The sequence below is a fragment of the Chanodichthys erythropterus genome, chromosome 3, assembly GCF_024489055.1.
Source record: "Chanodichthys erythropterus isolate Z2021 chromosome 3, ASM2448905v1, whole genome shotgun sequence".
Classification (NCBI taxonomy): domain Eukaryota; kingdom Metazoa; phylum Chordata; class Actinopteri; order Cypriniformes; family Xenocyprididae; genus Chanodichthys; species Chanodichthys erythropterus.
Window position 1 is genome coordinate 48845518 of NC_090223.1, and position 26448 is coordinate 48871965.

The window sequence follows — 26448 nt, forward strand, 5'->3', positions numbered from 1 at the left end:
TTTTTTTAGCAGATGTGTTGAGTACTTCTTGAGCATAAAAGTCAAGAGCTAATACATAAACAGTCATAAACAATTGATATTACTGTCATATTTAAGTAGTAAATTGAAGTATTATGGTTAAAGCACATTAGTTCTAAAAGTACAAATTAATTTTAGTGCTAGCTGGTCAAATACATTAATTTCTGGAGAACAATGTCTTGTTCTGGTTCTACTACTTGATACGGTGTCAGTATTATTGACACGTTTGAATATATATTAATATTATTATTAATATATTATAAGAAGCATTTTCTCTTCATCAATGCAGGCTTCTATTGTTTGGAAAATCCCAAAAGGAATCTCAAAGTACAGAATTTAATAATTAATACAAGGGTAATTTAGCCATTTAATTTATGTATCCTGGATGAACCTCTAAATAATTTATGGAATAATAATATGGATTCTAAATTCACAAATGTAGTATGTTGTAGAATAATGGGAAGAACTAGATATCAATGACACTAACTAATCACAATTCAATGCGATGGAAAGCAGGGGAGTATCTTCAGAAGTATCTCTATGATTAATATTATTTTTCATGTCCAGTTCATAACTGAATGTCAGACAGGTGAGATCAACCCAGTGAATGCTGTTTCTTCAGCCTCTCCGAATGCTGGACTCTCTCCTCTGGAGTCTTCTTATAACTCCTGAAACACGTAAAACATTGGTTTTGTATGTTTTCTATTACAATATTATCTAATGTTGATTTATTATATTTGAACATTCAAAGTATTTCATTCAATGTGAACTCAATTAGTTTGAAATGTCATTTTGCAAATATTTAGTGCCTTCCATAAAATATATTGGGTTTGTTTTAAGGTTACTTTTATGCAGAGTAATATAATACAGTGATATTTTGATCACACTTCAGTTGACTAAATGACTACATGAGATCCTGCCAAATGCATTTACAAATAAATGCAGCCAATTTTAAATGTCAGGTGACTCTTCTGGCAGAGGCTTCGTGGCATTTCCAGTACTGTAAGTGTCCAGCAAAGACTGAATTGAATTTCAAATTCCATCAACGACAGAGTAAAAGAAAATGGAAATGGCAGGAATGGGAGATTGCGTGATCAAAGGAAGCAAAAGGTGGAGAACTGACCCACGGCGCAGGAGCTGCTGGCCTGAAACCGGAGCGTTCTGGCCCTGACTGGGCTGCAGGATCCTAAAACACAACACACAGGAACAGGAAGATTGAGTTTGAAGTTTGAAAGCAACTATCAGAAATATATGGTGAAGAGTGAATAATAAATGTGTAAAGTGTCTGTTTTCCCTCTTTGATTTTGTGTCTCTTGGAGTGCTTTTGTGTTCACCTTTTTGTAGGGGTTTTCTGAGCTCGTCTGGTCTGACCTGGAGATTCACCAACTCTAATGATGACAACATTTAAGAGCAGATCAGTGAGTGAATAAATGGCATTTTAGTATAGTTAAATAAATAGTACTTTATATACTATTTTGCATCTTTTCTTTTAATATATATACAGTAGCCCCTCCAGTTTGCACCTGCCCGCTCCAAGCGGGACATGAACCCGGGCCCGTCCACATGAGAGTCGGACGCTCTAACAAGGAGGCTAAAATCTAGTGTCTGTTTAAATGTCCGCTGCAATATCTTGTCCTTTTAACAGTTAAGGGGTTTTCCCATGACTGACAGTCGCTAGTCAAAGCTTTTGTCAGTTGCGTTTTGTTCTGTGTTCACAATAATTCAGTCTTTTCAATGTAAAAGTCTTCTACTGACTGACACGTTCATAAAGACAGTCTTTGCTGCCATCTAATGGCGTAATAATGTAACTTCTGTTGCTTTTCACGGTAAGGGGCTATTTTTCCCAGCGGAAGGAAGGCTTTTATTGAAAGTTTACTTCATGAAAGTTGTATTGATACATATTTTTGGCTTTAATATTTGTATTGTGTGGTAACCGTTTTATAAAAGCAATACGGTACAAAAGGCTAGTGCTGTATTGTGAATAAGTCACAGTTGAAGGGGTTGCAACGCCCTTCAGCCGTGACTTATTCATGATACAGCACATGTACCTTGTTGCTTAAATATATATACATTTCTATATATAATATATTGTAAAATATTAGTAAGATATAGTAATAGATATTTAGTAAGATGGAATTATATTGTATGTAAAAATACATTTATAAACCATATATTTACAAAAAGCTTCAGTAAAACAAGAGCTTTCAAAATATATCATGACTTCATGACGTGGTTTTGTTCCTTATATTTTTGTTTATTGGGCCATACGGCAAAAATGTGTCACAACATTAGGTTCTGGTTACAACCATAAAAAATGTGGCATTTGGCACTTGAAGTATTAATTTTGGACCAACTGCTTGTCAAATAAAACTCACCTTTTCTTTCTATCAAGAGATTTCTGGGTTGCAGCAGACAAAATCACCTTATCCTTGGGGATTTTTGCTTTTTCCTGTATGCCAAATAAAACAGTATTTGAGGAAACACTTTCTGCACTGCTGTACATTCATATGGAAATGAGTTTGTTCTTTACAAAACAGCAGAAAATAGTTGCCAAGGATCAACATTAAACAAAACCTTCTCAAGCTAAAACAAAAAGGAAATAAACCAATGAAGATGCGTTGATTGTTACCATCTCTCTGAGTTTTCTCTCGCTGCGTAGATCTCGGTCTTGATGTAGCAGAGACAAACGCTCCTCTAGTGTCATTGTGAAGAAGATATCATGAATGTCAAACAAGGCTGCACGTAACTGGAAAAGAAACATACAAAAAACATTTAGCGCCAGATCTGATGCTGTATACATCTTTCTTATCTTACCATCACAAATGTGGGACCTGAGCTCTGACACGCTCTTGCAGAGAGAGATCTTGCTCTGACAGTTGGTCATTTCTTTGAGGAGCATTACTGCTGAATGAACAAATAAATTCTTGCGTGTCCTGAAGAGAGACACATGTAGAGAGATGATCATACAATAAGGCCTTTATTAGCAAGTCTATGAACATTATATTGTGCATTCTCACTTGAACAGTTTGACGCAGGTGTTTGACTTTCTCCGTTCTCAGCAGTTGTCTGGTCAGGAAGCCCTTCACGATGGCAGTGAGGCGACACAGCGCCCTCTGCTGCTCCGCTGTTACAACCTACATGGAGCAAGGGCCAGTTTATAAACCGTGAGAGTCCAATAAAATTTGACTTTTTCTCATAACATTTATTGAAGTTTATTTTACTCTGCAGGGACCAATTTTGAAGTTGCAAAATCAACCTGGCTCAGCCTGTTTCTGCTCTTTCCTGTGCTGTGATGATTTAGGCCTCTCATATAAATAGAGGCCTGTATAGAGGGTGATGCCACATCTAAACTGGTTGGAGGAAAGCCTAAAAAAATAAGAACACAAACAGATATTAATATATACCATAGTAAATGTGTACTATATTCTTTTGATTTTGTAGCAAATTAATGGTTAAAGGGTTTACCCCAAAATGACATCATTTCATCATGTTGTTCTAAATATGATTTTATTTCTTCTGTGAAACACACAAAGATGTTTATATTCCCACGCTCTAAAAAGAACTAAAAGCATTCTAAATGTAGTCAATTGAAAGTTTTGAATCAGTGTTTTTTAGCATTATTCAAATGGGTCATTGATGAATAAGTTTTTTAAGTGTGAAAAAAAACATAATGGAGATATGATTAATTTTTATTAAGTGTTAGCAATGAGATTATGTGTTTTTTATAATCAATTAACACTGCTTTTGTCATTTTTTACAAGATGGACAAAATTTGTCGGTTTTACCGAATGACACTTTTGGTTAAACCGAATGACAATATTTTCAAACAATGCTAACAGGCTGATATCTTGCTAGCTAGCAAAATGACAATCAAACATTTTTTATTTAGTACAAGTTTTTAAAATATTACAGCATTTTCCATGTTTTATAGGGTTTGTACCGAATGACCTGATGTTTCGGGACATCCGTATGAGCGAGAGAAAACATGAATTTTTTTAATAGTTAAAAGAGTTAGCTACTTTGCTTCATGACCATGTGATCCTGTGCAAGTGTCTGAATGATGTCACATCCTGTCGCATGATATTGACCGCATGACTTGATCCAAGATGGTCTCTTTATATTGGTTACTCAAAATGACATCAATGAAATTCATTTTTCCAGACATTGTTTCTCATAACAAAGCAACGACTTCTACACATAATTTTAATACTATTTTGCACTATTTTGTTAATATATGATGTTATACAATCATGCCAGAATAAAAAATATATACATTTATTACATTTTAAGATGTTTTAATTACAAATGAAATGGCTGTATTGGCCTTTGGACGGTTAAACCAAATTCGCTTTTGACACTTCAAAATCTTTAAAATACCTTTATATTTAGAAAAATATAATTAAAACCTTTTGGATTCAATAAAAGAGATCTAGTTGTACTACCTTACATACTTTGGATGACATATCTTTGTTTTTTAATATTATTATGGCCTTTGGACAAAACAATTACCCATCACATCATTGACCCATATACTATTATAATACTTATTATTAATATTGTGAATTAGCTTTTATTTTTATATTTTCAATATCAGTTTTAATAAATTGTATTGTTATTTTGTCATTTTTATTACTTTTTGTTGTTTTTTCTATATAGCTGTAAATCATTTTTTTAGTTTCAAATATATTTATTTTATTTCATACATATACACACACACATATATATATATATATATATATATATATATATATATATATATATATATATATATATATATATATATATATATATATATATATATATATATAAAAACACAGTGATGATAAATTAGACATTTAGCTAAATAATTGATGTGTTTTCATTGTAAAGCCATGGGTGACATACCAATGACTGACACAGGGTGTCTTGGTGATCTTTCTCCAGGGCTTAAAGGGCACATGGGGCTCAGTATAGGGTAACGTTCACCAGCTGCCCTTAATTCACACCCGTCCTCGCCTGCTACAGGACTCAGACCACCCTGACCCCTCAGTCTCCAGACCCGCTCCTCCAACTCCTGAATTAGGGACAGACAGGTGCAGTGACTAAAGTCAGAATATATACAATACACACAGTGATGCATATTAAAGGGTGCAGGATGCTGCAGTTCAGGAAAATGTTGAAGTTGAATGTAACTGTAACTTATAAGGATGCCTAGTAAACATGTGGCAAATCATAAAGGTTTGGAACAGAGCCCATTTGTATATATGTATATGGCTGACCTGACTGTGAAGCCGTTGTTCTCTCTCTTGCTCTGCCACCAGACACGATATCCTGAAAGCATAATCCTCCTCCAGAGACCTCTGCATGTCCTCTAGAGCGTGGACTTGCCATTGCATCTCATCTTCAACACAGGCATACACAACTGAGAGGATACTATAATCAAAGAAAGCTGAAAATCTCGTCTTTATTCTCAAATGAACGTTCTTCAATGGTTCTTTGAAGGACCATTGAGTAACTCTTCATATCATGAACATTTTGTGGCTGCATACACTGGAAACCTCGAGTAATAACATCTTGCATAAAGGTTTGTTTATATAATGTATATATAGTGGAGTTATATTGTTATATTACGTTGTATATATTAAATGTCCTGCTGTCAAATGATTAATCACAATTAATCAAATTCACATCCATGTTTACATAATATATGTGTATATTTATTATGTATATAAATGCACACACATACATGTGTATATTTAAGAAACATTTACATGTACAGTCAAACCAAAAATTATTCAGACGTTTTTGATATTTTTTATATATTTTTACCAGTGGGTGCAGGACACTATAGTTCATTTATGTAAGTGAGGATAGCAAAATAAAGTAAACTGTGACATATTATATATATACATATAGTGAATAAACTGTATTAATGAATGAAATGTTCAAGGTGTCTGAATAAATTTTGGTTTGACTATATTATATATATATATAATATTTTTGTTACATATATACATAATAAATATACACAGCACACACACATATATTATGTAAACAAATTTTTATGCTGGATTTGATTAATCGTTTGACAGCACTTCCATATATACTGTATTTTAATCATTGTTTTTGCTTCAGTACAATGAACCTATAAATTCTGATTATTTACATTTTTAACAACATGTTATTTTTGTAATATCACTGTTTTTCTCATAGTATAAATAACTATAAATAATAAATGATAAAATATATAATGTAATAGCCTTTATATTTTAGGAAGGTGGCCTCCGCAAGAAAATCATCATATTTGGGGATCCATGGCATTAAAAAGTTTGAAAACCCCTGCTTTAATACACCAGCACATGATGATTTTTATAGGAACTAGACCAGAGAATTCAATGTTCCTTGAGGAACTTAAAAATGTTCTCATATGTTCTCAATTTGAACCTTTGTCTTTTCACTCATTTGTTCTGTTCATACCTGCTCTCCTTTCTTTCAACGCTGTGCTGATGACACTGTTTCCCTCAAATGGTAGTTTAGCATGAGAAGGAGAGTCTGGGGTGATTCCAGAGCCCAGATATGCTGCTGTGGGACTCTCCCGCGTGAAAGTCTTGTTCATTGGTGACGGAGGAGACAGTCGAGTGGGCGTTCTCGCAGTGACCCCGGCCATAAACCGAGGCATTCTCTCCTGGCTCCTGTCTATGAGCGGACTCTGATCGTGGGAAGACAGATGGCTATCTAATGTGTGGCATCTCCTTCGGAACAGAGGGCTTGTGAGCTCAGGATCCACCGGAGATGTTTCTAATTTTCCGACAGTCTCGTTCAAGTGGTCATCATATCGACTCATACTCACATTTTCCACTCCGAGTAGCTTCCTCTCCTGCGTCGCAATTGTTTTTACTTCCTGTGGCCTTGCATTGGCTGTAATGTTTGGTTGGTTGGGGTTGTCGGGGAAAGAGAAGAAGATGCTGCCAGCAGAAATGGGACGAGGACGCCCGCGGTGGGGTCTGGCACTTAAACTGCCATTTGGACCGGATTCTGGACTTATTAGGTTACTTGGAGAGGTCTGATTAGGTGAGGGAATATAACAGGGTAAACCAGAGACAGTCGCATCTAAAGAACTGCCGTTTTCTTTATCAAACGTGATTTTGGTGCCGATGATCTTTGACCCCTGTTTACCTTGTTCTTTTTCAATAAATTCACGTGATTTCTTCAGTAGGTTCTGCAGACAAACTCCTTCCGTTTCAGTTTCCTCTGGCATTTGTTTTTCCTCCTTGGCTTTTCCTCTCAGCTCAGCTGACGGTGTCACTGCTGTTTTACTAGACAAAATATAAGGCTCTGTGACCCCAGCAGGTGTAAGAGGTGCAGTATCAGTAAAACCATTCCTGCAGTCTGGTTTTGGAGAAGGAGACAAGCACTTCTCTGAAGGCTTTGGCACGTCCAATATTTTTGGTGCCTATAATGCAAGAAGATATAGATAAAAGTAAATTCTCAGTTAATTATTTTGTGTATATATACAATAATAGAATCTTTTTTAACATTATAAATGTCTGTACTGTCACTTTTTTATCAATTTAATGCATCCTTGCTGAATATTTAATTTCTTTACCCCCTAAATTTTTTTTTACTGACCCCAAACTTTTGAACAGTAGTGATAATGTTATAAAAGATTCTACTTTAAATAAATGCTTTTCTTTTGAACTTTCTATTAATCAAAGGAAAATGAATACACAACTGTTTTCAACATTGACAATAATCAAAAATATTTATTGAGAATCAAATCATCATATTAGATTGATTTCTGAAGGATCATGTGTCACTGATTCAGCTTTGATAACAGGAACGTTTTCATAAATTACATTTAAAATATATTCACATAGAAAACAGTTATTTAAAATTGTGAGAATATTTCACAATATTACTGTTTGTGTGTGTGTGTGTGTGTGTGTGTGTGTGTGTGTGTGTGTGTGTGTGTGTGTGTGTGTGTGTGTGTGTGTGTGTGTGTGTGTGTGTGTGTGTGTGTGTGTGTGTGTTTCATCAAATAAATGCAGCCATGGTGAGCAGAAGAGACTTATTTTAAAAACTTATTTTATCGATCCCAAATTTATATATATATATATACACAGTCAGACCAAAATTATTCAGACATTTTTTATATTTTTGATATATTTTTACCAGTGGGTGCAGGACACTATAGTTCATTTATGTAAGTGAGGATAGCAAAATAAAGTAAACTGTGACATATTATACCCAAAAATTCTTCATACAGTGGACTACCAGTAAAACTGATAAAAATTTGGAACCAAAAATTATTCAGACACTTTGACCTGACCATATTTTTCTTAAGTGTTATCTGACATAATTAAGATTTATTTTTAAATATTAAAATAATAATAAAAAAATAAAAAAAAACGTCAAAACGTTAAAACGGTAAAACGTTTACCATAATGTGGTGGCCTTTGTATATCAAAAAATATGAAATCTATTATAGTCGAAATCTATTCATTTTAATACAAATAAATAAGACCCTGGAACATAAAAATGCCTTTAATCGAAAAAAACACTTATTTTCTTACCTTATTGGTCCAAATAATGGCCTGAATCTGATTGAGGAGGTTATTATTACAATGAATCTGTCTCTCTGCCTCCATTTGTGACGCTCTTTTCCTGTATTCAACCATCTCCATTCTTTGTTTCTCACTTAGCTGGAAACACAGTATGCAAAAACGTTCAAACAACACGAACAATAATTAGACAATGTTTTTTGAATGTGTAAACCAAATTTAAAAGTTATAATTATTACTGTTATTAATGTTTTTTTTTTATCATATTTTGTGCTAAGTCTTGAAATCTTGCCATAACATAGGCTATATATTGCACTTTATGGGACTATAACATCTGAATATCACATGTAGTTTGTACTCACAACAGGAGACAGAACTGGCCTGCCATGAAAGCAGATGAGAGGGAGCGCCACCCCTCGCGCAGGTGCGGTACTGCAGCTCTTCTCATGCATCATTTCCGACTGCAGTGTGGACAGTATGCGTGCGCAGAATCCCTCATAACTGTCCATGTTTTCTCTGCAGCAGTCCATATACTGAGATGTAAACCACCTTAGAGTGTTATTTGATATAAAATACAATCACATTGTCGTTCTGCTCGGTTGTATTGGGTCAGATTGAGCAGTCAGCAGTCACATGCAGGGTTTTTGATTCAGTCTATTCAGAGAAATAAATGGCTCCGCATTCCACTGCTCTTTTCAAACATGTATGTTTGCTCACAGATTAACCAAGCACAGATGTTAAAGTCTCAGCATCAGCACCTACCTTTATTATATCGCAATGCGGTCTCGAGCTTCTGTTTGAATAAACAACAGAAATTAAATAAAGTGTGTCATCAAAAGGCTTTCCTCTGCCACAGATGTGACTGTAACACTGTATGCAGTCGCCGTGCTGATGTTTATACTGGACGTACAGATGCAAATCGCGCAAATGGTTTCCTGTTTTGTCCGTAATTACGCTGTGAATGATAACGAAGCTAGTAATCTAGTTTACTCGTGGCGTATAGGCACTATATGTCGGCAGAAGATGAATATAACATACCCTAAAGCTCTGTGTCTGTCATTCAGCCGGTCTGTGTGCTCTTCATCAGCACCGCCCCGTTCACTCTCCGTCATCTGCGCCAAAAATCACGGGAGATTCTTTCACTCCAGATACATTTATAAGATTTACACATTATCTTTTACTGCAGTACCCCTATATATATATATATATACATTCACTTTACTCTTAATCTGGTCCATGGAAAATGACATGCTTCAGCAAACAGGCCTATGTTTTAATTATAATTTATAATTAGCCTAAAATAAATGAATAAATGAGCTGTACCTGTAAGATGTCAGCCACATGTATCAAAAATGTTATTTCTGTAATTACTGCCGTCATTTCTGAGGAAACTGGGGAAAAAGATAACTGCACAGTATTTTTTAAAATTATTTAGTATGTAAAAAGAAAAAAAATCGCATATTATTTATTAATTAAATTTACTTGTTTGTTTGTTTGTTTGTTTGTTTAATGAACATATTATATATTACTTATTATATTATTATTATTTTATTATTATTATTATATATTATTAGCCTACACTGTAAAAAATGACCGTGATATTAACAGTAAAAGACTGTAAAAATGCTGCGGTGAAAAACTGTCAATTGGTTTACAGATGTTACGTGCTGGTGTGGTAGAGATGAGTCGGTAACAGATATCCACAAAGTAGAGCGTTTATTCACAATAGTAGCGAGGATACACACATCAACACATCAAACTAACATTCAGGACAGACCAGGAGTGAAGGGAGTGAGTCCAATATAAAGGCAGTGCAGATGAGAGAGTACAGGTGATGATGATCTGTGATGATGGGGAGATGACGAGGGAAGTGAGTGCAGGTGTGGAGAACAGGAGGATCATGGGAAATGGAGTCCAGGGGAACAAGGGATCTGTGACAGTACCTCCCCCTCCCGGTAGGCGCGTCCTCGCGCCGTAAATAGAATAACCGGGAGGGGGGGGCGGGCGCCCTGGAGACCTCATGCAGGTGCCGGGGGATGAGTGGACTGGAGTGGAGGTCTCCAGGGCGGATCCATGAGCCATGGCGGGTCAGGAGCCTTGGCAGGCCACGGCGGGTCAGGAGCCTTGGCAGGCCACGGCGGGTCAGGAGCCTTGGCAGGCCACGGCGGGTCAGGAGCCTTGGCAGGCCACGGCGGGTCAGGAGCCTTGGCAGGCCACGGCGGGTCAGGAGCCTTGGCAGGCCACGGCGGGTCAGGAGCCTTGGCAGGCCACGGCGGGTCAGGAGCCTTGGCAGGCCACGGCGGGTCAGGAGCCTTGGCAGGCCACGGCGGGTCAGGAGCCTTGGCAGGCCACGGCGGGTCAGGAGCCTTGGCAGGCCACTTCAGAGGCCCACCCACATGTGTGGCGCCCGCATGTCCCCCACCCACGGGTACTTGGCCCCCCCCCAAAAAATACTTGGAGAGGTTAAGGATCGTATAGAGGAGTCCAAGGAATAAAGTCAATGTGTGGGTGGAGGAGCATGGAGCTGGTTTGGCGGCGGAGACTGGAGAACTTGGCTCGGCGGCGGAGACTGGAGAACTTGGCTCGGCGGCGGAGACTGGAGAACTTGGCTCGGCGGCGGAGACTGGAGAACTTGGCTCGGCGGCGGCGACTGGAGAACTTGGCTCGGCGGCGGCGACTGGAGAACTTGGCTCGGCGGCGGCGACTGGAGAACTGGGCTCGGCGGCGGCGACTGGAGAACTTGGCTCGGCGGCGGCGACTGGAGAACTGGGCTCGGCGGCGGCGGCTGGAGCTGAGGGCTCGGCGGCGGCGGCTGGAGCTGAGGGCTCGGCGGCGGCGGCTGGAGCTGAGGGCTCGGCGGCGGCGGCTGGAGCTGAGGGCTCGGCGGCGGCGGCTGGAGCTGAGGGCTCGGCGGCGGCGGCTGGAGCTGAGGGCTCGGCGGCGGCGGCTGGAGCTGAGTGCTCGGCGGAGGCGGCTGGAGCTGAGGGCTCGGCGGCGGCGGCTGGAGCTGAGGGCTCGGCGGCGGCGGCTGGAGCTGAGGGCTCGGCGGCGGCGGCTGGAGCTGAGGGCTCGGCGGCGGCGGCTGGAGCTGAGGGCTCGGCGGCGGCGGCTGGAGCTGAGGGCTCGGCGGCGGCGGCTGGAGCTGAGGGCTCGGCGGCGGCGGCTGGAGCTGAGGGCTCGGCGGCGGCGGCTGGAGCTGAGGGCTCGGCGGCGGCGGCTGGAGCTGAGGGCTCGGCGGCGGCGGCTGGAGCTGAGGGCTCGGCGGCGGCGGCTGGAGCTGAGGGCTCGGAGGCGGCGGCTGGAGCTGAGGGCTCGGCGGCGGCGGCTGGAGCGGGGGGCTCGGCGGCGGCGGCTGGAGCTGAGGGCTCGGCGGCGGCGGCTGGAGGTGAGGGCTCGGCGGGGGCGGCTGGAGCTGAGGGCTCGGCGGCGGCGGCTGGAGCTGAGGGCTCGGCGGCGGCGGCTGGAGCTGAGGGCTCGGCGGCGGCGGCTGGAGCTGAGGGCTCGGCGGCGGCGGCTGGAGCTGAGGGCTCGGCGGCGGCGGCTGGAGCTGAGGGCTCGTAGGCGGCGGCTGGAGCTGAGGGCTCGTAGGCGGCGGCTGGAGCTGAGGGCTCGTAGGCGGCGGCTGGAGCTGAGGGCTCGTAGGCGGCGGCTGGAGCTGAGGGCTCGTAGGCGGCGGCTGGAGCTGAGGGCTCGTAGGCGGCGGCTGGAGCTGAGGGCTCGTAGGCGGCGGCTGGAGCTGAGGGCTCGTAGGCGGCGGCTGGAGCTGAGGGCTCGTAGGCGGCGGCTGGAGCTGAGGGCTCGTAGGCGGCGGCTGGAGCTGAGGGCTCGTAGGCGGCGGCTGGAGCTGAGGGCTCGTAGGCGGCGGCTGGAGCTGAGGGCTCGTAGGCGGCGGCTGGAGCTGAGGGCTCGTAGGCGGCGGCTGGAGCTGAGGGCTCGTAGGCGGCGGCTGGAGCTGAGGGCTCGTAGGCGGCGGCTGGAGCTGAGGGCTCGTAGGCGGCGGCTGGAGCTGAGGGCTCGTAGGCGGCGGCTGGAGCTGAGGGCTCGTAGGCGGCGGCTGGAGCTGAGGGCTCGTAGGCGGCGGCTGGAGCTGAGGGCTCGTAGGCGGCGGCTGGAGCTGAGGGCTCGTAGGCGGCGGCTGGAGCTGAGGGCTCGTAGGCGGCGGCTGGAGCTGAGGGCTCGTAGGCCGCGGCTGGAGCTGAGGGCTCGTAGGCGGCGGCTGGAGCTGAGGGCTCGTAGGCGGCGGCTGGAGCTGAGGGCTCGTAGGCGGCGGCTGGAGCTGAGGGCTCGTAGGCGGCGGCTGGAGCTGAGGGCTCGTAGGCGGCGGCTGGAGCTGAGGGCTCGTAGGCGGCGGCTGGAGCTGAGGGGTCGTAGGCGGCGGCTGGCGCTGAGGGCTCGTAGACGGCTGCTGGTGCTGAGGGCTCGTAGGCGGCGGCTGGAGCTGAGGGCTCGTAGGCGGCGGCTGGAGCTGAGGGCTCGTAGGCGGCGGCTGGAGCTGAGGGCTCGTAGGCGGCGGCTGGAGCTGAGGGCTCGTAGGCGGCGGCTGGAGCTGAGGGCTCGTAGGCGGCGGCTGGCGCTGAGGGCTCGTAGGCGGCGGCTGGAGCTGAGGGCTCGTAGGCGGCGGCTGGAGCTGAGGGCTCGTAGGCGGCGGCTGGAGCTGAGGGCTCGTAGGCGGCGGCTGGAGCTGAGGGCTCGTAGGCGGCGGCTGGTGCTCTGGGCACGTAGGCGGCGGCTGGAGCTGAGGGCTCGTAGGCGGCGGCTGGAGCTGAGGGCTCGTAGGCGGCGGCTGGAGCTGAGGGCTCGTAGGCGGCGGCTGGAGCTGAGGGCTCGTAGGCGGCGGCTGGAGCTGAGGGCTCGTAGGCGGCGTCTGTAGCTGAGGGCTCGTAGGCGGCGGCTGGAGCTGAGGGCTCGTAGGCGGCGGCTGGAGCTGAGGGCTCGTAGGCGGCGGCTGGAGCTGAGGGCTCGAAGGCGGCGGCTGGAGCTGAGGGCTCGTAGGCGGCGGCTGGAGCTGAGGGCTCGTAGGCGGCGGCTGGAGCTGAGGGCTCGTAGGCGGCGGCTGGAGCTGAGGGCTCGTAGGCGGCGGCTGGAGCTGAGGGCTCGTAGGCGGCGGCTGGAGCTGAGGGCTCGTAGGCGGCGGCTGGAGCTGAGGGCTCGTAGGCGGCGGCTGGAGCTGAGGGCTCGTAGGCGGCGGCTGGAGCTGAGGGCTCGTAGGCGGCGGCTGGAGCTGAGGGCTCGTAGGCGGCGGCTGGAGCTGAGGGCTCGTAGGCGGCGGCTGGAGCTGAGGGCTCGTAGGCGGCGGCTGGAGCTGAGGGCTCGTAGGCGGCGGCTGGAGCTGAGGGCTCGTAGGCGGCGGCTGGAGCTGAGGGCTCGTAGGCGGCGGCTGGAGCTGAGGGCTCGTAGGCGGCGGCTGGAGCTGAGGGCTCGGAGGCGGCGGCTGGAGCTGAGGGCTCGTAGGCGGCGGCTGGAGCTGAGGGCTCGGAGGCGGCGGCTGGAGCTGAGGGCTCGTAGGCGGCGGCTGGAGCTGAGGGCTCGTAGGCGGCGGCTGGAGCTGAGGGCTCGTAGGCGGCGGCTGGAGCTGAGGGCTCGTAGGCGGCGGCTGGAGCTGAGGGCTCGTAGGCGGCGGCTGGAGCTGAGGGCTCGTAGGCGGCGGCTGGAGCTGAGGGCTCGTAGGCGGCGGCTGGAGCTGAGGGCTCGTAGGCGGCGGCTGGAGCTGAGGGCTCGTAGGCGGCGGCTGGAGCGGAGGGCTCGGAGGCGGCGGCTGGAGCTGAGGGCTCGTAGGCGGCGGCTGGAGCTGAGGGCTCGTAGGCGGCGGCTGGAGCTGAGGGCTCGTAGGCGGCGGCTGGAGCTGAGGGCTCGTTAAAAAAGTCAATAAGCCAGTCCAGATCTGGCGGCTCGCACAGGGTTGGAGCGGGCTCCGGAGATACAGGAGCGGGCTCCGGAGATACAGGAGCGGGCTCCGGAGATACAGGAGCGGGCTCCGGAGATACAGGAGCGGGCTCCGGAGATACAGGAGCGGGCTCCGGAGATACAGGAGCGGGCTCCGGAGATACAGGAGCGGGCTCCGGAGATACAGGAGCGGGCTCTGGAGATACAGGAGCGGGCTCTGGAGAGACTGGAGCGGGCTCTGGAGAGACTGGAGCGGGCTCTGGAGAGACTGGAGAGACTGGCTCGCAGGAGACTGGAGAGCGCTCGCCCTTCTTCCTCTTCCTCCTTTTAGATGTACCGGGCCCAGAGGAGATTTGTGGGCCCGGCAGGACACAGGGGAAACATTCCCTGGAGGGGTATGTGGAGGAAGATGGAGCTTGACAAACTGGCCTGGCCACCTCTGTTTCGGGGGGAACTGGACGAGATGGACACATATCCTGAACCTCTTGGACCAAGAAATTGGAGCAATTTAAATACAAAACTAAATTTATAGCATCAGTTAAGGAAACATAATCGACAGGTTCTTCAAAACGGATAGTGTCCTCGTCCAGTCCATCCAAAAACAGGGCGATCAACCGAGCATCCGACCAGTTTGTCAAATAAGCCAACTCAACAAACTCCTCCACATACCTCTCCAGCGAACGTCCCACCTGGAAGATGCTGATGAGCTGGTCAGCCGCTGATGTCGGCGTGAGAGGCTGTGGGGGAGCTGGAGCCACAGGAATCAGAAATAACCCCATCTGTTGGCTTGTGGATATCCAGCGGTTAGGGTCTGTCCTTCTGTTACGTGCTGGTGTGGTAGAGATGAGTCGGTAACAGATATCCACAAAGTAGAGCGTTTATTCACAATAGTAGCGAGGATACACACATCAACACATCAAACTAACATTCAGGACAGACCAGGAGTGAAGGGAGTGAGTCCAATATAAAGGCAGTGCAGATGAGAGAGTACAGGTGATGATGATCTGTGATGATGGGGAGATGACGAGGGAAGTGAGTGCAGGTGTGGAGAACAGGAGGATCATGGGAAATGGAGTCCAGGGGAACAAGGGATCTGTGACAACAGAAAGTTTCTGTACTATATACGGTAAATAACTAATAGATCGGTACGGTAAAATACCGTTAAATTCACAGTTTTTGGAAGTGAAAAATAACAATTCATAGTAAAATTTACAGTGAAAACATAAATTGATATTCCCTGCGTGACACTTAACATTTGATATATTTTCGTTGAAATAACTCTGTTTCTTCTTAGTTTTTCTCATTTTTTTCTAATCAGTTATGTACATTAGGGTTTTATGTTACATCTAATGTTGTTAAATTAATGTTTATTGCATTTTTAAAATTTCATGCATGTTACCATGATGGTGTTTTGTGTGTGTGTGAATGACACTGTCTGTAAAAAATTTTCAGGTGGTTAAACTTAGAAATGTAAGTTCACCTGCTGCCTTAAAAATGTGAGTTAACTCAACTAAACATAAGTTAACTCAACTTGAAGATAAGCTTTGTTTCAACTCACAAATAGTCAAGACAATGCATTACTTTAAGTTTAAATTTAAACTTAAAGTAATGCGTTGTCTTGACTATTTTTGAGTTGAAACAAAGCTTATCTTCAAGTTGAGTTAACTCACATTTTTAAGGCAGCAGGTGAACTTACATTTCTAAGTTTAACCAGCTGAAATGTTTTACAGTATTAGTATTGTCCTCCTCAGCTTGTGGAAAATCTGATTGTGATGAACTTTGATTCATCATGTGACTCTTATCACCACTGTGCTTGGTGACTGTCAGTGTATTATAAAGGTACAAAACAGATATTAGTACTTCATTAGGTTGGTAAATTAACATTATATCAGTTAATAAAATACGTTATTTTACCGTAAATTTAACAGATTTATTTTTACGTTGCTACTGTATTTTTTATGGTGTATATATTATTACTTAAAATTATTTTTAAAGGCAAAACAAGGAAAGTTCACAATTAAACCCAGGTGAAAAAATACTATAGTAATTTTTAGTAAATACTACAGTGTTTCTGAACCATAAAGTACTTGAATGAATGTGTTATGGTAATTCTAGTTGCTGTGATAATAAAACTATAGTAATATATAAAAAATTTCTTTATCCAATACTGTACTAAGTTTTCTTTAATCTATAGGGTATATTACACTACAATATACACTACAGTTTACTGCAGTAAAAACTAAAGTATACTACAGTATTTTTTACAGTACTGATCAGTTCACTATAATTCATATTACAGTATGCTGTAGCAGCGTTCATTAACAAAGCGTTGTAAATACTATAATATATACTACAATTTACTATAGTATGGTTCAAAAACACTATAAATAACTATAGTATTTTTTCACCTTTTAGGTTGAGCTGAGGGATTGTTTTTACTGCTTGCAATCATGCAACGGACTATAGGGGACAAAAATTAAGCCTTTAACTCTCTACAACAGCAGTGTTTCCCAACCCTGTTCCTGGAGGCACACCAACAGTACACCTTTTGAATGTCTCCCTTATCTGAACCATATATTTCTGGAGTTTCTGCTAACGAACTGATGAGTTGAATCAGGTGTGTTTGATTAGGAAGATTAGGAAAATGTGTAGCCTACTGTTAGTGTTCCTCCAGGAACAGGGTTGGGAAACACTGCTCTAGCACAGCGTTGCCCTCAGGCAACGGAAAGTTTTCTTAAGCCCTATGTTTAGTAAATTTTTCTTTAAATGATAACAACCAATTAAAAAGTTCGGGAAAGTACCAAAGAACAGTCCAGTAAGGTGTGGTAGTCACTATCAAGCACCATTTAAATATGTGTCAGAACCACATGGTCACATGAGCACATGGTGTGAAGAAGGCAAGATTATTTGCTTTAGTAATCTTATTTAAAATGACATGAACTGTACATAAAAATATATGTGTGTGTGTGTGTGTGTGTGTGTGTGTGTGTGTGTGTGTGTGTGTGTGTGTGTGTGTGTGTGTGTGTGTGTGTGTGTGTGTGTGTGTGTGTGTGTGTGTGTGTATGAAGGTGTAAAGAACTTTTGTCAGGTTTTATGAAGTTTTTTTTTTTATTTTGCATGTTCAGAAATTTAGTTTTTCTTTTGGTTGCCTCAGGTCAATGTTGTGCGATAAGGGGTACTTTTCGAGGAGGTTTTAGACAATACCTCACATTGGCCATAATGTGTTATAAGAAGGGAAGATGCAGGGTTCTGGGTGTGCAGGAACACCCAAAGTGGTATTCAAAAATTGTAACATATTTACAGCAGAGAAGAACTGCTTTTTGAGTGAAATCTTATTAGCCTAGTACATTATATGACATGATACACACGTGACCTATCAAATTCAATAAATCAATGTCTTTCAAGTGTTTTTCCCTTTTTACTTAATGATTTCTTGAATTTTTTTTTTTTTAATTTTTGATTTTGATGATAATTTTCTTTATGATTCTGTTGCATTGTCGCAACGAAAAAATATTTTGGGGTTGGGGGGCAATTTTTTATTTATTTTTTTTCATGTGCCATCAGCATGTGTGCAGTAGAGGGTTAAATAAAAGGGTTATTGAGTTGTTTACACTGTCAAATACAATAAAATAGCATGTAAGCGACAGGAAATCAAAATGAACACAACCCTGAGCGGAATTATTCTAGTACGTACTGCTGCGCCCACTGCAACGGTCACAATATGACGTCACACTCTGCGCGTATGTTTTAAAAAAACATAATTCTATAATAATAAATAACACTTTTTTTAAATAGCCCACTTAAAGTGTTTATTACAAATTAATAATTGCTAAAAACAATAAATGTAAATGAACAAAAAAAATTTAAATAAATTGCGCTGCATTTACAATTCTGTGAAAATAGGGGGTGCTGCTGCAGCACGTATTCCATACTTCCCGATATTATTCCAGGTTAAAGGTAATAAATAAATAAATAAATAAATAAACAAATAAAAGCATGTAATTAAATACATAAGAGTATTTTGTTGTCCAGTAGTAGTGTAATGCCTGGCTGTCATGCGCTGCAGTTGGTGTGGGCGTGGTTTCCCTCTCGTGCGTGGCTGCGCGCGCCAGTCGCCGCTCAAACTCACTGGTCTGTGGATGGACATCATCACGGAGCCGTTGTTGAACTTCACTCTTGTTTTACTCACAGACAGACAGCGACCTGTAACTGAAAGCGGTTCTCACAGAAATCGTCTGAGTCGTCGATTTCCAAGCTCATTATGAGTTAACCGTTTGTATTTGAAGGACTCACCTCCAAATCAGTGGACTTTGACAACTGTCGCCGCCGCCTGGGTGAGTTTGCAGAAGTAGCTAACGTTACCTCGAGAAGAAAGAAAACAGAAAGTGAAGACTCGTGTTTATACGACTTGTTTTTGTATCCTTTAATGTATGTATCTGATACTTTTAATTAATAGTGAACAGAGACGTATTTAAAGCTTTGAATCCTACTGTAACGTTACTTCATTTGAAGGGCAGTTCAGTGATTCATTTAGTGTATATCAGCACTATATGTCAGTGTTTCCTTTTAAAATATCCTCCTTTGTTCCCTTGAAGAGGTGAGTTTGAATTATGAGCTATTCTACTATAAGGCGGTAACTCCACCCTGAATGTACATTCAGTCTTCAAATATGTTAGCTGTCACTGCGGCAGCTGTCGACCTGACCAGAAGATGGTGCTGTTGCGTCGTGTATTTTCCCTTGTGAGTGTATTCCGTAGTATTGCTGAATGAAGTCGTGCAATATCGCCAAGAGACCCATAAATCTTATCACGAAATATTTGCTTTATAGAGGTCATATTGGACCTTTGAATTGTGTAAATGTTTGTACTTGTAGACTGAGAGCCAACTGCAAAATATACAAACATTGTTTGGGATAAGTCCCAATTTTGTTTTTAAGAAACTAATGGGTTACAGTTGTTGTGTATCTTCTCTATATTCAAAATAATTCTTGGCGCTGAGAAATAATTTGACCACATTTGTTGAGTAATCTACTGTAACTGCAATGTTTTTCATCTGAATTCGTCTTTGGGGATCAATAAACAGTCTGTCCTGGCCTATTGTGTTTTTGCAATTTCTGTACAGTGGGTTTTTGGGTTTGTGTTTTGCAAAGAGATTGTTAGTTTCTAATGACTGACTGTTTAAGGCTTTTAGAAACATTGTGTGTTAAAACTAGGGAGAAATCCATTATATTGCTGTTTTGAATCAGCTTTTGGAAATGCTTTGCTTAATATGGCAAGACTTGAGTTTTTCGGTTTTGGAGATTAATTGTGTAATAGCTGCTTTTAAACTTTGGCACAGAGTGGATTGGTAAAGAAAAGTGGATGAATTAATTTCATTAATTGGTCCAATATGTGAGTCAGTGGCAAATAAAGAGATAACTTTAAAAAAAACAAAAAAAAACAATTTAAAAGTTAAAACTTGAAAATGTTCAATAGAGAGGTGTATTTGTGTTATTTTTCTATAAATTGCATTTTTAATATTTTATAACTTAATAATAGACAAATATGAATGCATGATTTTGACAGTATGGCAAGCCGTTTTGACTTTTATTCATTCTCAGGATATGAATTCTTGATATTCAACCATTCATTTCTTGATATCAGAAATTAAATTTCCACAAGTAACAACGTTAATTCTTTTAAAAAATTAAAAAATTTGTAAAAATTGTATTTTCACTAGAGAAATGTCACCATAGGCTAAAATTAGGGCTGTCGCGGTTAAGGGATTTCCCTTACAGTATGTTTGAGTTGCTCAATAGTGCGATATGTTGTATTACCGTCATATATGCGTGTGTATAACAAGGTCATATTCGATGACAAAATTAAATGGAGCATTGAAACAGGAAGTGAACAGAAGAGAATGTCAAAATAAATAAGGGTGTACATAACAGAACATAAACATGACAGTAAGATCGTAGGGCTATTGTTATATGTATAATATTTAGTTCCAATCCTCAAATCTGACTAAACGAGAGACTTTCTGCTGATATTTCACGAGTATAAGCAGAACTGTTGTAGACGGGCTGTCTGCAACACGCAGAGTTCAACTGCACGTTCAAAACGCTGATTCATTCAAAGAGAGATGTAATGAAACAAGGTGTTGAAATCATTTTAACTTTGAGCACCACTTTGTAAGGCTCAGCTGACCAGTACGTCGATAAAATTTCACTATCCTTGGACACGACAACCTTTTTTCACAAATATATGTCTCAGCCTGAAGGACAGACGCAGGTAATCGCACACGCTCAGTCGATCTCTCTCACATTCACTGTCTGTTTAGGCTAGTTTAGTGCACATCTACAGAGCCTCTGTACAAATTACCATGGTACACATTATGCTATCATTATTAACTTATTTAATATTTAGAATATTTAGTTTCATGCATTAAGTGTAAAACAAGTTGCCTGGCAAGTCCAGAATGATATATCTTCTACAAGATACATCAGTCTGGTCAGTCCACCCTCCGTCGCGCCTCGAGTCAGCTCCAAACCGTACCGTGCAATCAGATTAGTTTATTTCAGTGACGCAAACAAAAAGTCCCTTCAATATCAACAAAGCCGTTTCAGCCGTGAATTCAGTTTTAAATGACCAAAAACACATTAATTGTTTACTTTTCGCTGTTGACTCTCTTGTCGCTTTGCTAACGTCATATCCGCCCTTCTCTGATTGGTTTACTCCGCTTCCTGTTTGCTCCGCCCTAGAAATCGAATTGATTCAATGGCCGACCAGACTCATCCGCTGGTACAGCGGTGATGCTGGATTTTCCAGGCAATAAAACGAGAACCTTTCAAAAAATATACTTCAAAAAAACATGCAAATATCACAGTTTTTGCAGTCCTCTGTGGCTGGCTCATCAGTAGCGCGTTATTACGATATTACTAGAAAAAAATCATAATTTTTGCTATCAATTATATTTTTTCTAGTGACAGTGTTAGTTTCTGATATCATGAATGTGATTGTTACTAAGAAAGACATTTTAGATATCAAAAATGAACATTTTTACTAGTGCCAATTCAATTGTTGATAACAAGAACTGACATTTCAACTAGTGCCAAATGAATTGTTGATATCAAAAATTATTATTTTTACTAGTAAGAATTGTATTTCTGATATGTGAAATTGGAATCTCAACTAGTAAGAAATCAATTCTTGATATCAACAGTTGAATTTGAATGGCATATGGTGACATTTCACTAGTGAAAATACCATTACAGATATCAAGAGTTGAATTGTTGTTATCAAGAATTCATATCCTGAGAATGAATAAAAGTTAAAACGGCTTGCCATATGACAGTGATTTGTGAGACAAAGTAGCGCAATGTTGTGAAAGTGATTAAAGTCGGATTCATTTTTTTTTTTAATTATTATTATTAAATTTGCCCTTTAATCGTAAATATTATCAACAAGCTCAGTTTCCGTGTATTTACAGTCTATTTGAACTCCAACAGCTGCTGTTATGTATGTCGTTGCACGCTGAAGTGAATCTGTTGACAGCTCTACGCATCTGAATCCTTATATCCAAAGCTTTGTGACGTCAGCCGGAAGGCGTGACTCTCGTCTTTCCACCAATAGATTCAAAGTATGCCGTTGATTGACAGCTGAGCCTGGAAAATAGGAGGAACGTTTGTGCGACTTTATCCGTCTGGCTTTACTCTGTTGTGGAAGCCATTTTGGGATTTTCCTAGTAGTAATTGTGAGTCAAGCCCGTAACTTTTGTCTATTCCCACGAAGATCGCGGTGTTTGGTATTTATATGATCCGGCGTTTGGATACATAATTATTTCTGTTTTATGTTTTAAATGCCCGTCGAGATGCGCCACACGTTTTGCGCTTCATTGAACTGGATTGTCATTTCTGAACTGGAATACCTTCAAAACAACAAGAGATTATAGAAACTGATGGTCAAACGGGCAAGTGCTGGAATGTTTTGCTGCTTTTTTATGATTTCATTCAAGCCTTATGCACGTATTCATTGATGTTTTAGATGTAATTTATACAGTTCTTGGTGGACAGTCAGTGAAGCTCCTTTCTTTCCAAACTCTTGACAGAAAACATGGCCCTGGATTAACTGTCATACGCGCAGCCAGGGCTTTATTTCTGTTTGATTTATGTGAAATGTCATATGCGTCTTCAAATGTAAACACGCAGAAACCTCTTTACGCATTTAGATAAAAGAAATGCGCTGATACAATGTTGCAGTTCAAAGCTGCGTGTCAATACCTAGATAGCATCCTAAACAATGAAATCCAGTCACTGTTTGGGACATCGGATCGAAAGTTACATGCTATGCAAACACGAGTGGATTCGTATGTTCATAACGCGTTTACAATGTTCATAAATGCGGGCTGGCAGTATGCTGTCTAGTAGCTCTTTAGTTCTTGATACGCAACAAATGTTGCAGAGGGGCAGATGTGAGATGTCAAATCTGGAGATTTGATCGTTATCGTGTTTATAAATGCAAATGGACCTTTTCCACAAGAGATAAAGATGCAAAAGCGCATGAAAGTGTGACTGGGTCAAGATGGAGACAAATCCTGACTTTTTTTTGTCTGCCTTAGGCACAAAGAAAGGAGCTCATGGTTTTCACCATTGACTTGTTGTATTGCACTATTAGTGGCATGTCATGCTTGGAACATAACTGAGCTTGTTTGGGCTTGTGAAATGTGTTTAAAGAAGAAAATAGGTGGAAAAAAATTCTTCTGGATGTTCAGCCTGTCTCTTGGGTATTGGAGAGTGGTTTTCTGGATCTCCTCTGGTTTTGAGAATGACAAGACATGCAGTTAGAGGAAAGGTAAATGAAATGAACATATTTGACTTTGGATAATCTAGCATATTAATGTTATCTGATTTTTGGGGGTAATTGAGTTTGAAAAGTGGACATTTTGATACAATTTACTTTTCATGTCAATCTGATGAGTTTAGTAATCTCCTGAATTTAAAGTTGACAGTTAAACTCTTAGGCCTGGTTTCACAGACAGGGCTTATTAAGCCAGGATTAAACTTTAGTTCAATCAGGACATTTAAGTAGATTTTATAAACATGCCATTACAAAAACATTACCTGTGTCAGTTTTTATTAGTTAGTGTTAGTTAATGCATAAGTTATGAACTAGCAATGGCAATTTTTAATTAATGTATAATGATGTATAATTTTTTTTTAAAATGTTTTAATTAATTAATTAATCTGTAATATTAAGGTTAATATTTTATAATTTTGTCAATACGTTTGTACATAATACATTAGCTAATATTTATTTAATTAATTAATTATAATTTAGTTATTCATAATAAATGTACTCGGATGCCATTTATTAAATGTATGTGTTAATATTAAGGTTGCAAAATTCCAGGAATTTTTGAAAGCTGGAAACTTTCCATATGAATTAACTGAATATATGGGAATAAAAAGGGAATTTGCAAAATTGCAGGTTAGCCTATAACAGGGAACTTAAATGTAGCTGAAAAAAAACCATCTTTCAGCATAATCTTGGTCAAAATATCCAGATTTAATGTGATTTCAGTTGAATTTTGCACATTTGATCAAAAATACAGAAAAAAATGTTTTATTTCTTTTTTTGAAAGAAATTAATACTTTTATTCATAAAGCATGTTAAATTGGTAAAAAGTGATTCTAAAGACTTTTATTTTGAATAAATGCTGTTCTTCTTAACTTTTTATTCATTAATGAATCCTGAAAAAAGTATCACAGGTTCCCAAAAAAAAAAAAAAAAAATTAAGCTGTGCATAACTGAGTATCAAATCAACATATTATATATTTATTTTAAATATTTACTAAATTAGAATTAATTGGATGCAAAAAAGAAATAACTGTTATTTCATGTTATTATGAACACAGTGTTAATATATATGTTTGTATATGAAACATTTTATATAAATTTCCCCAAATTTCCAGTTAATTCCCATAAATTCCTGTTACATTTTTCAAATTGGAATATTTCTAAAATTCCCCAGGTTAAGTTCCCATGGATAGCATCCGGAAAGTTTCCGGAAATTTACTGCAAACATTGCAACCTTAGTTAATATAAAAATTAATATTTGCTGTGTAAATATTGTAATTTAGTTCATGATGCCTATTATTGTAAAGTCTTACTGAAATTTCTTAGGAATATAAATGATCTAAAATAATACTTAATTGGCTGGAAAAGTTGCAGAGAGCCATTATCTGTGTAAATATATTACATGCATTAAAGTCTCTGCACTCTCACTGTCCTGGGATGCGTTTCCCAAAGCGAACTATGGTTGCAAATTCCGTCGTTACCAATAGAGTTCAATGGGGCTTACGTCCATAGTTCATCAACAATGCTTTCGGGAAACGCACCCCTGTTCGCTTGAGTCACCTTGGACAGTGTTGTAGGTGTGGTTCATCACTTCCTGTTCAATTGACAATACCAGACAAAGTGTTTGCACATTAAAGAGCACAATTTACTATGAAAGATGTGTTCTTTGTACTTACTACCAGATTTATGTTCAATCACCTGGATCAGACGAAACAACTAAACAAAAGTTGTTTGTATGTTGCTCATCAGGATTCCTCCCAGAGGCAGGCTGAACCGTAAACTGTGTGTGTGTGTGTGTGTGTGTGTGTGTGTGTGTGTGTGTGTGTGTGTGTGTGTGTGTGTGTGTGTGTGTGTGTGCATGCTTTCATGGGTGTGACTCTGTTTATGCATTGAGGTCGCACCCATCATCACACGTAGCTGTTGCCGTAGTTTTAGAAGTCTGCTCTTCACATCTGGTTTGATCTTCACAGCGTGCTCAGCGAATTACCATGGATTTTTCCCGTCTTCACACGTATACTCCTCCTCACTGTACTCCGGATAACACGGGCTATACCTATTCACTCAGGTGAGATCACTGAAAATGACGAGTACTGGGTGGAAGTATAGTGCACTTCCCAAATTTGTTCATTCTTGTCTGTAGCACATCTCAGTTTACAGTCCATTAAACCTTATATGGTTTGTGTAGTTATGTTGAACTCTTTCCTCCTCAGCAAATGATTTTCCAAGAATTTCCATATCAAGTTGAACCTGTTGCTATGCTCATTTCTTGTACGTTTGTGGTTGTAGACAAAGAACGTGATGACAACTTCACTAGTTCTACCATTCTGTGCTTGTGGTCCATTTCATACTTTGTCATTTTTTTAGCAGTTTTATTCAGGTGTGTAGTTTTTTACCATGGCTGTCAAGAGCCAGGTGAGAGGGTTGGATGACAGCAGGTGTGGTGCTTCTGCATTTTCTGGTTATTGACCTCGGGCAAATTCTGAAGTTACACAAAATGAATGGCCAGGTAACGTGAATTTGTGTAATAATACCCTTGGTTGTAAACTGTATTATGGATCAGAGCCTTGTAGAAATAGCATGGTGAGCAAAAACAGTGTAATGGTGAATTTGACTGTGCTGACGTTTGTATGCAGATAACGATTTGTACCTCCACTCACTGCACTAACTGATACCACTTTTCCAGCGAAATCATGCCGGCTCTCGTGCCGGGGCTGGTGCTGGCTTGTGAATCACTATTTAAGATGATTAAACCAAATGTGGTTGCAGTTGAGTTCAAGTTTCAATAGTTTTTACATTACATAATTATAAATTTTATATATATATATATATATATATATATATATATATATATATATATATAAGTATTAAAATAGAAATTTGTGTAATATGTATATATTTTATAAAAGCAAAGGCATCCGATTTTATTATTGATTGATTGATTTATTGATTGATTTTGATGTTGAATATTTATAATAACAATCATTTTTAATTGTCTGACAGTGTTATTTATTAAAAATAATTTTTGATAATGGTAAATCATTTTTTAAATATGGCTGAAATGAAAAAAAAAAAATGCTACTTAAAAACTTAACATTAGAAAAATTAGAGTTTAAGATGCAGTACTAACGTTGCTAAAACTGAAATAAAAATACATTTAATAAATAAACATACAT

At 41.2% G+C, this 26448-nt stretch overlaps 2 protein-coding genes across 10 annotated transcripts in view; one reads left to right on the forward strand and one right to left on the reverse strand.

The window, feature by feature from the left end:
* Window positions 1–390: 390 nt before the first annotated feature.
* Window positions 391–9116, reverse strand: LOC137004735 (centriolar coiled-coil protein of 110 kDa). Its single transcript, XM_067365332.1, has 14 exons — window positions 8921–9116; window positions 8571–8699; window positions 6475–7450; window positions 5277–5398; window positions 4903–5071; window positions 3484–3534; window positions 3275–3384; window positions 3036–3152; window positions 2850–2951; window positions 2648–2764; window positions 2394–2467; window positions 1353–1406; window positions 1142–1204; window positions 391–686 (listed from the first exon to the last, which is right to left on the reverse strand). Exons 1-14 carry the CDS (start codon window positions 9086–9088, stop codon window positions 614–616), a joined length of 2325 nt encoding a protein of 774 aa, XP_067221433.1. The 5' UTR covers window positions 9089–9116; the 3' UTR covers window positions 391–613.
* A 9437-nt stretch (window positions 9117–18553) lies between these two features.
* The window catches only part of sun1b (Sad1 and UNC84 domain containing 1b), a 39969-nt gene continuing 32074 nt past the window's right edge, over window positions 18554–26448 (forward strand). For 3 of the 9 annotated variants that reach the window (XM_067382622.1, XM_067382627.1, XM_067382632.1), the window contains exons 1-2: window positions 22424–23269; window positions 25246–25340. In XM_067382622.1, the coding sequence (XP_067238723.1) occupies window positions 23243–23269; window positions 25246–25340 (122 nt within the window). In that variant the 5' untranslated portion in view covers window positions 22424–23242. Of the gene's footprint in view, window positions 18776–22105; window positions 22389–22423; window positions 23270–25245; window positions 25341–26448 lie in introns of those variants that run through there. The other 6 variants (XM_067382623.1, XM_067382624.1, XM_067382628.1 and 3 more) reach the window with 6 other exon arrangements.

What these genes read in the sequence shown, in the direction of transcription:
- LOC137004735 (XM_067365332.1), bottom strand. Translation starts at nt 9,088, where the DNA reads ATGGACTGCTGCAGAGAAAACATGGACAGTTATGAGGGATTCTGCGCA. An exon ending in GGCCAGTTCTGTCTCCTGTT is followed by an intron (nt 8,700 to 8,920) that starts GTGAGTACAAAC and finishes CTGTGTTTCCAG; the next exon opens with CTAAGTGAGAAACAAAGAAT. An exon ending in CCATTATTTGGACCAATAAG is followed by an intron (nt 7,451 to 8,570) that starts GTAAGAAAATAA and finishes CTTGCATTATAG; the next exon opens with GCACCAAAAATATTGGACGT.